Below are 11,914 nucleotides of genomic sequence, written 5' to 3'. Positions count from 1 at the left end.
CCCTGTCTGGGGATGTCTAAAGAAAGAGTTCTTGGGCACAGTGAATAGATCACTGGCCCTGGAGTCAGGAGGACCTTAGTTTAAATCTGGCCGCAGACACAGACACTTACCACAAAAATTATCTGTATGACTTTGGCCTAGTCACTTAACTCCAATTGCCCTACCTTCCCCCCTACAAAAAGCAAAAAACAAAAACAAAAAACAAAAGAAAACAAAAAAAAACCTATAAAACTGTTTAAAATTTAGTTTGAGAATACAAAGAGTTTAGGGGATGGTTTTGGCCAAAGCATGAAACTTTTGATCACTTAGAAAGTTAGGGAATTTTATTGAACAGTCTTCCAATATCAGCTTAGAACAAATGAACTATTGATCTTGCTGAATTCTTCACCATTCTCAGTTTTTCTTCTTGTGATAATACTTTGACAAAAAGTCTAGAGGAATGGAACTTTAACTCTCTCTTCTATTAGTGACTTAGTCTAAGTAAAAAGTGCATTTTAAGTGGGTGAATCCTGTTGGCAAATTAGGCTAAAGCAATTTTGCATTGTCACTAAATTAAATTTTTTGGGGGTGAGATTCTTAAAACATTAATTAGGAAAAAAATTAAAACTAATTAGGAAACAAAATAATTCTGTTCAGCTGATAGCAGGACCCCAGTTACAAGATGGTCATGAGTTCAATGCTTAATAGAGGAGACACATTAAGATCTTGACTTCAAAATCTCTTAGAGAAGAACAGAAGTTCCAGCCTGGTTTAATAGTCTCTTATTATGTCTTCTCTGTGTGTGTTCATTTTGTAAATGAGGAAACTAAGTTTAGGTATAGTAGGTTCTTTACTTTGGATAGAAAGGGGCCTTCTCCAACTAGGAAAATCTTTAAGAGAATGGGAAATAAGTGTGTTTTTTTTTCTGTGCTTTAACGTTTGTACTTCATGCTAACACAGAGCTAACCTGTGTTTTACCTATGCCTTTTCTTTTGGTGTGATCAACCAAATGAAACAGGCTGTAAGAAAATTAATTTAAAAAAATCCTGAAAAGAGGACAAATCTCTTTTTTCTCTGTTTCCACACTGGCCATGTTGGAGATTGCTGAGATGAAAGACAAATACAGAAATTAATTGAAAACGGGGATAGAAAAACTGATTGGAAACCAAATTTGTGAAAAGAGAATAATTAAATTCTTTTATTTCTAAATTATAGTTTTAATTTCTTTGTCAAGTATTTTGATGAACTTATGGGATACGTTCAACCTATAGAATTTAATGAAAATAAAATATTCGCGGATCAATGGAACCTTTAAATAACTAAGGATTGATTTAAAGCTGTAGTTTGGATTTTAAGAATTGTATTATTAGTCATGAGATATGTTCAGGAGAGATTCAGTGGAATAGAAATTCAGGGAAGTGTTAAAATAAGAAAAAATCTTTGGAAACAGTATTGGAGAAATTAAATTAAAACTCATGCAAGCTTAAATAATTTCACAACTCAAAATTTAAAAAGAAACACTTTTACTAAGCCAGAAGACGTTTCAGTTAGCCAATTTCTAAGTTTCAAGTTTTGGGGAATCATTCTGTGAAATTGCTTTCAGTTTTAGTGTAGAATAAAGGTATATATTATATACTTGATTTATATTATAATTATATATACAATTATATTTTATATAATATATAGAATTGTATTCTATATTTGTACATAATATATATTTATATCTATAAAGCATATAATATATGTATATGATCTATATAAAATATATATAAGAGCTGTACTTAAAGTTGGGTTCGTTTATTGCAGAAAGGAATTTTTTCTATTAGAAGGCAGAGTAAAACAAATTAGATCATCTTCAGAAAAGAAGAAAAATGGGTAGAAGTGGAGTTCATTTACCCTTCTGTTGTTTACTGTCTTTAAACAACCAACCAAATGTCACCAGGGAAGTCCTGATTAGGGCTCCCAGATTGAAGCTGGATCCCAAAGTACTGTGCCGCCTCCCCCCCCCCCAAAAAAATACTGGAAGCAAATGACATTTAAGGATATTACTGCAGTTTAAATCTGTTTTTAGATAAATTATAACACAGTAAAACTCGTGTTGAAATTTGTTTAGTCCCAAATTGTCTAAATGAGGCTATAATAAGTTAAGGGAAGAATTATTGAAGATAGAATTCAATTCAGGCTTTGGAAGTAAAGGGTTTTGGAGTTTGTAAAAGGAAATTTTGGAGAGGGTCTTAATCCCACAGAAATAGAAAAGATTTGGGAATTTTTAAAGCAATGCCCCTTTGACATTTGCTGCATGTCTCCTTACCCCAATCAGTATAACATCACAAAACAAGTAGAAATTTGACAAATATGAACTGATTGGTAGGAAATAGATTGTTTCCTTGCTCTGGTTTCAATAGTTATGCTAAAGGCTTAGTCATTTAGAAAATTGAAAGGATTTGGTTTGGCTCTTGGGGTAATTCAAAGAAATAAAAAAAACAGTAATGGGAAGTTGGGCGAGTCACCATGAATTTTTGAACATGAGCTAACTAAAGACAATGGACCCTTGTAAAAAAATTTGAGATTTAAGTACTGTCCAGTAGTCATTAGAAATAATTGATTGAGTGGAAATTTTTGATGTAGGAAATTAGAAGAATTTAATGTGTTTTGGTATGTACAATGGGCTAATAAATATTTACACTTATTTCCCAGGGTTGTTGGGAAAAACACAGTTATGATGTACCTAGCACAATGCCCGGCTTGTGTAAAGGATGAGCGCTGTAGTGTTCAGACTTGTAGGAATACAACTGAACACAATGATATCGCATTTATAGGTACTTTTTTTCTCTTATTGGTGTGGCATGTTAACAGAATTGAGAAATTATAGACTAAACCTTTTAAAGTATTGCTAAAAACAGACAAGCAACTTTCAAGACATAGATAAAGTTTGGCATGTGGTAGGCACTGCATAAAACTACTATGATTAGCATGAAAATGCCAGATAAAGTACTTTATGGATTAATAAGTTTGACAGGTATTTAATTGCATTATCGCCTGATTTGTGATGTTTTAAATACAGGAAGGCTTAGAGAAACGGTGAAAACAAATTTATTCTTTTCAATCGGAATACTATTTCATTGTAAACATATTCATTTGTTATATGATTTTTTTGGTCATTTGGGATCATTTGAAGACTCGTGTAATTGTATCTTTTGATGCTTTTCTTTTGAAACTATTTCCTGTATATCAACTTTTGGTGAAGGAGTAGAAACAGCAATGCAAGGTTAAACAGGTCTCTTGGGTCTGTGTAACTGCTCTGATATCATAGAGCTTTCACCAACGAAACTGATATGACTCGCTTGTCTACATGGAGGTGTCATCTCATTGTATTCTAGAAATGTGTCCTTTGGCTTTATCTGACAACCAAAGAGGGGATGATAGTTGTGAATAGATGTACAGGTGACATTTGTAAACGATAGTTGTAAACAGATGGAATTGATGAATAAATGAAAATTTCTAGGTGAGATTTTGAGGCTAATCTATGAGAAAAAATAACAGTTATCTAGCCCCGACTTGTAATTAGTAAATTTTTGCTGCTTGGGGAAGAGTCTCATGGGACTTTAATTTGCTGTTATTCTAAGTTTTGAGTCCAGGTATACATATCTGACCCTTCATAAGGCTGTTGGTTCATCATTCAAGAGAAATGCCAGGGGCTCCTTAAGTCTGAAGACTGCCACAGGTGGATGTCTGTCCGTGGGAAAGTTGAGAGAACGACCTTGCGAAGGTGAAGGTAGGATTCTCTTGACCTATCCCCATCTTGTTAAACAAGACATTTCCCTACCTGGTTAATTCTGAGCCTGGCTATGATATCCTGTCCTACAGTTGGCTGCCTATGACCCATACCTGAAACCAAACAGAACTAATGCTACTGTGTCCTGCCTTTTTCCTCACATAGCAAATTCCATTGATAAGGGCAAATGCAAAAGATGATTAATCCTACTGGGGATTTTTTATAAAGTAATACTATGCTAGTATAGCGAAGGACCATTTTGAATTGTCATTTGAATCCCAAATAATAGAGACCTTGAAGCCTTAAAATTGGTGGGTTAACTTATAGGAGATCACCTTGTAATATTCTTTCATTATGATAATGTGATTGGTGGGAAATGTCACTTAGTGAAAGAAATGACACAATTTTCAAAATCAGACTAAGAATTTTACAGGTAAAAATTGTTTGAAATATCTCTCTAATAGTATCAAAAGAAACAGACTCATTAAAATTCTCTGAAGTTTCAGGTGAATTGTGTATTCTTTGTATAATGATTCTTTTCATGAGTGTGTTTCAAATTAGGTTAATACTAGAGCATATTTGAGCTTTTATAGTAAGATGCAGCTATAAGATATCTGCTGGGCTCTTCCCAGCTCCAGCCTTGTCTTACCTTATACCCAGTCTTCGGACGTCTCCGGCTTCTTGTCTCCAAGAAGAACACCCCCACAGAACACCCAAGGACACGGAGGTTGCCAAGCGAGGCTGCTCTTTATTCAGTTACATCTTAACAGTGTGGCCATCAAAACACAGCAGAATGGAACCGTGGGACAGAGAGAGCGGGACAGAGAGAAAGAGAAAGAGGGGGAGCCTCCCCTTGCTTTTTCCCTAATATTCTTATCATTCTTCTTACTGTCACATGCCATGTGGGAGCCAATCGTGCACTCTCCCGAGTTCAGGGCAAAGGAGTATGTGTTAAGAGGAGTCCGTGTTGATAAGGCACGTTCAATGCCACGTTGGCCTTTCCCAGCCTGGCAGAGTCGGCTCCCACGGCCCTGCGCTCAATGCCATGTCAGCCCTTTCAGCCCGGCAGAGTCGGCCTCCACATCTCCATGCTTCTGCCCCTCAGAGGTCACCCCCTTCCGGCATCTTGTGACTGCCACAGTGTCTCTCACACCTGTGGCTCCAACATCTTCCTTTTCTTGTTTTGCGGGTGACCGCCAAGGGGAATAGCCATAGTGACAGCATGTCGCAGACTTGCATATAAAATAGAAAAAGCACAGCGAAGTGCAATACAACCAAGGACAACTATAAGTAACATTTGCAACAAGGAGGCTCCCAGCCCTGTAAGCCATGAAGTGGTGAAATGACCACGTATCCAATTTACTAAATCTTGAGGCCCACCTGATGGTATGGTAAAATTATTAGCCACTTGTTGAATTTCTCTGGCTAAGAATGTCAATTGTTCTATTTCTTCAGATACATTGGCTGCCAGAAAGGCTCCCTATAAATGTTTCTCTATACTTTCCCATAATGCAGGAAATTTAGACCCAGTAAGGTTTAAAGGTACAGGAGTAACACATATTGTGGGTTTATACTTCCAATGGCAGGGTATTGCTTGCAAAACCTCCTCTAGAGCCATTTCATTACCCACTGCAAGAATAGCTTCCTTCAAGGCCGATATTTCCCCTTGAATACCCTTATCTGTTCTAGCCTGCAAATCCCATGCTTTTGTTTCTTTGTCCATAAAGGTTTTCAATTGTGAAGCTATATATCCCACTTGGTCATATAGCTGCTGTATTTGAAATTCTTGAAAGGCGGAAATAGCTAGATTTACAACATCAAACACAAGGTCCAATGCCTCTCGCTTTTCCCTCCTTATCATATCTGTCAAAGTCTTCCAGGCCGCTTCTCCTGGGGATGCTGCCCAGGGCATTGCAACCTTTGCTGGCATAATGACATACCTGGGTTGCTTAACTAACATTAGTGCACCTCTCTTTGGGCTGTACTGATTTATCAATTGTTTCAAGTCACACTCATGCACTTCCACCTTATATTGAGGCAGAATGCTTTGAAGTTTAGTAGTCTTAATGCTGGAACAATCTAAAAAGGCATAACCTTGCAGGGCCCAAACCTCCCCCAAGAAGTTATATAAAAATATGTCCCAAGTCGCATTGTGAGAATGGGTATAGTTCATCCCATCTGCAAAGATGTGATAGCACACTTCATATGTATTGTCAGTACAATTTGTGTCCGAGGTGGTGCATTGGCAGACCGTCACCCATGCCTGAGTTTTGTTCATGGTGGCCCAGACTTTCCAGAGGTCGTGATGACATCTCCCTGCTTTAGTGCAAGGGACAGGTGCTGCCAACTGCTGCCACGCCTTGTTTCCTGGACTGTCCCAAAAGATTAACTCTATGTCTGTGATGTTTCCCACCTGCCCCCGAATCGAATGTCCTGTACTACAGGCCACTATGTGTGACCATGTGTCCATTTCTCCAGCTTTGCAGCCAGAGAGATCGATAGATAGGTTACCATTAGGAAACCCTTGCTGTTCATGTGGAATTGCCAACATAGTAATGTTCAGGCTGGACGTGTGAGTAGAATCTCGAGCCCGTCATCGTCCCGTGGACATGTTATGTGGTTTGAGTTCAACACATCCTGGAACACTTGTTTCTTGTGGATTTCTCCATTTCCACCATCTCGGCTTTCTGGCTCTCAGTCCCCTCTTCCTTCTCTGGAGTTTCTTGTGTTTCTCTTTCTGGCACACCTTGTCCTGGGGATTGGTACCTGTGGATTGTTCTTACTGGCACCCAAGATCCTCCTGTCTCAGGTTCTCCATCTGGAATGACATAAGCATATCCTGGTCCCCACGTTAAAACCCTCCCTGGGCCATGCCATTGGCCTTTCATATCTTTCCACACCACTCGGTTCCCCTTTTCTTTGTGTTCCTTTATATGCATCCCTGCTCTCAGTGTACCTCGTTTGGGCATAAGATGCCAAAATTTTAAGGCAGGTGTTAAGTCATCATTCCCCAATTTTAAATAATTATAGGTATACACTGCCATATGTAATGCTGTTTGTGTCACTTTTATAAGTATACACTGCCATATGTAATGCTGTTTGTGTCACTTTTCTCTGGGGTTTCACCCCAACATCATCCTTCTCTCCCTTTTCTTGTTTAAGAAGGATTGTTTTCAGTGTTCTATTTGCCCTCTCAACTATAGCCTGCCCTGTGGGATTATATGGAATACTACAAATGTGGCGAATTTGAAAGTCATCACAAAATTTTGCAAAACTTTTGGCTGTATAGGAGGGACCATTGTCTGTTTTCAAAGTATGTGGAACTCCAGCCACACTAAAGCAATAAAACATATGTGCAATTACATGCCTAACTGCTTCTCCAGGCTGTATGGAAGCCATAAGGAATCCAGAATGTGTATCAACAGTTACGTGTATTAATTGCTGCTTCCAATGAGTAATATCCATTTGCCAGATTTCATTAGGTCTTTCTCCTTTAGGATTAAAAGAGGAATGAGAGGGAGGTGGTCTTCATGGTATGCAAGCTAAACAGCGTTTCACAATATCAGCAGCTTGGTGGCGGGATATACCATAAAGGTGTCTTAATGACCGTGCAGACAGATGGAATCTATTATGTGCTGCTATAGCTCTTTCCTTGGGAGAAAGAGTCCCTATCCATATTGATCCTAGTAAAGCATCTGCTACCTTGTTCCCTTCAAATATTGGTCCTTCTCCAGCCGTATGTGAACGGATGTGCATAATGTTTATAGGTGCCTTCAGCTGAAATAGGTGTTCTTGTGGCAACAGGAGCAGCTTCCCGATCTTAGATGCTGTCTGATTAATAAAAGTATCAGGTAGCATTTTGATAGCATTACAGGCATACAGACTATCTGTTACTACATTAAAAGGAGGATGAAATTTCTTTAGAACTTTTATGATAGCCCATAGTTCATTTTTTTGAGTGGAATCAAAGGGCGTATCCAACACTAACTGCATTCTCAATTGTGGGCAATAAATGCTGGCTTTCCCTTGCTTAGTGGCATCTGTAAAGACATTAGGGCCATCCACTGGAATCTTGCTAATAATACAATGTGGCATAGTTACTTCAAACTGCTGAAACACCTGGACTAAAATAGGTAACTTTGGAGAACTTTGAAGACAGTATGGCAATAAATCTAAAACTTCATCAGCCTTCCCTGCCTGGATAGACTCTACTAAGCCTTTGATCCATATTTTTGGTGGGCATCCAGTAACCATGATAACTCTTTGTATCGCCCCCGTGACAAATTCCTTTATAAGTTCTAATTTAGGAACTAAAATTTTTCCACTATGTTTAGGATATATCCATTCAATAATTCCATGACTGAAAGGTTGCTCCAAACAGAGGTTCATCTTGTAGGCAAGTAACATACACTTCTTCCCCTGCCCTCAATCTAACTGTGGAGGCTCCAAAGGCTTTCTGGATCTGAGACAAAGCTGTTAAAGCCTCAGGAGTCGAATTCCTAGGGGACTTTAGGTTGGAATCTCCTTCTAACAAATCATATAAAGGTGCCATCACGGATGGAGGAATTGGCACAGTGGTTCTAACCCACTGTATGCTCCCCACTAAGCATTGGAAATCATTGAGGGTCTTCTATTTTGGGGGCTGTATCTCTGGGGCCTCTTTCCTCACCACAACATCAGTTAAAACATATCCCAAATATTTAAAAGGAGGCTCTGACTGTATTTTTTCTGGGGCTACTATTAGCCCTTGTTCAGACAAGGCTTCTAATACTTCCTTTAAAACTGCTTGTAGCTTTTCCTGTTTTTCTGTAGCCAATAATATGTCATCCATGTAATGTATAATGACAACTTCTGGATGTCCCAACCTTATAGGTTGCAGAATCTGATCTACAAACCATTGGCATAAGGTGGGGCTGTTTGCCATGCCTTGTGGTAATACCTTCCACTGATACCTCCTGGCAGGTGACTGAAAATTAATTGAAGGAACAGTAAAGGCAAATTGTTCTCTATCCTCTTGATGTAGAGGAATAGAATAAAAACAATCTTTTATGTCTATAATCATTACTCTATATCCTTCTGGAACCATATTAGGTAAAGGTAATCCAGGTTGAAGTGCTCCCATAGGTTGTAAAAGGTCATTAATCTTTCTCAAATCAGTGAGCATTCTCTACTGGCCACTCCTTTTCTTTATAACAAACACAGGGGAATTATACGGGCTGAATGAAGGTTCTATATGTTCAGCCTGTAATTGCTCCTCCACTATATGGTGTAAGGCTGTTAGCTTTTCTATTGATAGGGGCCACTGCTCCACCCAGCAATATTTATGCGGGAGCCATTTCAATTTGGGCAGTGCTAACATAGCAGTGGCCCCAACTAGTTTGATTGCAGGTAAATTCCCATTCCTTCCATAATGTCCCGTCCCCAGAGGGAAGAGAACAGCCCTGTTATAACTAATGGTCGAAAGATTCCTTCTTTATCCTCTACTGCCCACTGTAAGAATTGTTTTGACTTTTCAGCAAACTGTGGTCCTCCTACTCCAGTAACTCCAACATTCTCTTTGTAATTCCCATTCGAGTGGTGCTTCCTCTGGATCGGGCACAGCATGGCGCTGAATAAAGCACTTACATTCCTTGTGCCACTCGGCTTTCCATATCAAAGCCTGACCTGTAAGGCATGCAGTAGCTAAAGCCTCCCAATCTCCAGGGGTACACGTGATGTGAGCGACCCAATTAGTCAAAGTCTGAATCACAAAGGGTGAATTCGGTCAGTAATCAGTACAAGCCTGCTTCAGGTCTTTTAACAACTTGAAAGGTAAGGGAGTGTACTCCCGACCAGGATCATTCAAATTAACAGGCATTAGGACCAGGTCCCATTCAGTCAAGTCCTCCCCAGTTAAAACAGCCTCTTCCAAAGAAGCGGTCACTAGGTTAGGGCTAGTACGCCCGCTAGGTGTCAGTATCACGCCGTCCCCCCCAGGAAAGGATGGGAACTGAAGCGGAGGCGGAGGCGGAGGACTGGGCACTGGGGGAGGACGCAGCTCACATTGTAAGTTCTCTAAGGCTGTTGTGAGCGCCTCCACTTGTTTACAAAGTTTGTTCTCTTTTTTATCAGGGGGCTGTACTTTCTCACCCTTATCAGGAGGCTGTATTTTTCTCTCCTGTTTGGTCGGCTCGACCTGTTTTGTCTCTTCTTCCTTTCTGTACTGTTAGAAAGTATCTAATGGTGGGTAAATTTCTGGCACTCCCTTCAATCCCTCTTTTGTAGCTTTTTAGCCCTCTTCTCAGTGATACTATCACGTACCAAATCTTCTGCCTCCTCTTCACTAGAACTAGTACTTTCTCCTAGGAGAGACTCCCCCATCTGAGATGCTTGGGGTACGTTGATCGGGGGGATAGGTCCATAAATGGACGCTTTTACCAGACTGTAAATCATGAAATCTAAGTCCCTAATCTGTCCTGGATTGTCCTTATCATAGGATGCTAACTGGTTCCCAATCACAACCCATCTCTGCATATCTAGGCCAGTATATTCCACCCAAGGGGATGTTCTCCAGATAATTTCTACAAATCTTTGGCAATCCTTTTGTTTCACTTTTATCCCCTTGTTCTTTACTAGGTTATAAATCTGCCTCGCATAAACTTCTATGTCAGTGGGTTTGACAACTGGGAGGTGCAACGCCTGACCCATGTTGTCTTTTATTCCCTCCGGCTTCCTACTTAAGGCTTCTAAGCTTAAGTAAGGCTGTGGGGGTCTTCCGAACAAGGCCCTTATATCAGTCCCTGTATAGGTCCCTTTATACAAGTCCTTATATAGGTCCCTGGTCGAGCGCCAGCTGCTGGCCTCTTCCCAGGTCCGGCCTTGTCTTACCTCATACCCGGTCTTCGGACGTCTCCGGCTTCTTGTCTCCAAGAAGAACACCCCCACAGAACACCCAAGGACACGGAGGTTGCCAAGCGAGGCTGCTCTTTATTCAGTTACATCTTAACAGTGTGGCCATCAAAACACAGCAGAGTGGAACCGTGGGACAGAGAGAGCGGGACAGAGAGAAAGAGAAAGAGGGGGAGCCTCCCCTTGCTTTTTCCCTAATATTCTTATCATTCTTCTTACTGTCACATGCCATGTGGGAGCCAATCGTGCACTCTCCCGAGTTCAGGGCAAAGGAGTATGTGTTAAGAGGAGTCCGTGTTGATAAGGCACGTTCAATGCCACGTCGGCCTTTCCCAACCTGGCAGAGTCGGCTCCCACGGCCCTGCGCTCAATGCCATGTCAGCCCTTTCAGCCCGGCAGAGTCGGCCTCCACATCTCCATGCTTCTGCCTCTCAGAGGTCACATGCACCCCCTCCGGCATCTTGTGACTGCCACAGTGTCTCTCACACCTGTGGCTCCATCAGATATCCTAGAATTTTATGTTACAATTGATATTATTTTAGCAACTTTTAAATGAATTTAGTTGTGTATCAGGGGTCATTACGATCTTATTTTAAAAATGGTGTTCTGTTAATACTTCCTAAGCAGAATCTTGTCCTCCTAATATTTTTAGGGGGGTGGGGGAAGGCAGGTAATAAGCAGCTAAAAGAAAATAGCTAGATTGAAAACTTCTCAATTGGTTTTAATAAATAGATATAATGAGATTACGTAAGTATAGGTATAGTATAGATAATATTAGGTAATAAAGAAAAGGTAGCATTAGGTAATTATGCCAAATATAAAAGTTGGGTTCAGAATGTTTTTTTTTTTAATTTTTCAGTTCTTTCTTGAATTTGCCAACCTAAAAATGTAAATTCTCTGGTCTACTGATTTTTGTATTAGTACTGTTAAGGTTTGAGCTAGCTCCCACAACGTGATCTGGTTATTGTAACAGCAAACTAGAATTGTATTAAGGTCTGTTTTGTCAGAGGTTTATAACAGAGAAGGGGCTCTACAAGTGCCCCAAACTGGAGAAGCAAATCTAGCGCTACTAGTGCTCTGCAGTCCCATGCATTCCAGTCTCCCTGAGAGGAGACCCTCCAGAGCATGACAGGACCACATCCGAACATGTCTCAGCGACTGGACACCTGTATGAGATGGGAAGAGGCAAGTTGTTCACAACAATTGATTTTTCTTTATGGAATTCGCTGTGGCTATTGCTATGGGGCTCTGTATTGTGATAGTTGGGGATAC

At 40.2% G+C, this 11,914-nt stretch overlaps 1 protein-coding gene across 1 annotated transcript; it reads right to left on the bottom strand.

Moving 5' to 3' along the window:
- Window positions 1–4,413: 4,413 nt before the first annotated feature.
- On the bottom strand, window positions 4,414–10,909 carry LOC138176313 (uncharacterized). Its single transcript, XM_069107108.1, has 2 exons — window positions 10,622–10,909; window positions 4,414–6,572 (listed from the first exon to the last, which is right to left on the bottom strand). Exon 2 carries the CDS (start codon window positions 6,303–6,305, stop codon window positions 5,235–5,237), a length of 1,071 nt encoding a protein of 356 aa, XP_068963209.1. The 5' UTR covers window positions 6,306–6,572; window positions 10,622–10,909; the 3' UTR covers window positions 4,414–5,234.
- Between the last annotated feature and the right edge of the window lie 1,005 nt (window positions 10,910–11,914).

This window comes from Petaurus breviceps, unplaced genomic scaffold (assembly GCF_028583685.1).
Source record: "Petaurus breviceps papuanus isolate PSGF00001 unplaced genomic scaffold, PetGlider_PUasm1.0 84966, whole genome shotgun sequence".
NCBI classification, from domain to species: domain Eukaryota; kingdom Metazoa; phylum Chordata; class Mammalia; order Diprotodontia; family Petauridae; genus Petaurus; species Petaurus breviceps.
This window is presented reverse-complemented; position numbering and strand designations above follow the sequence as displayed.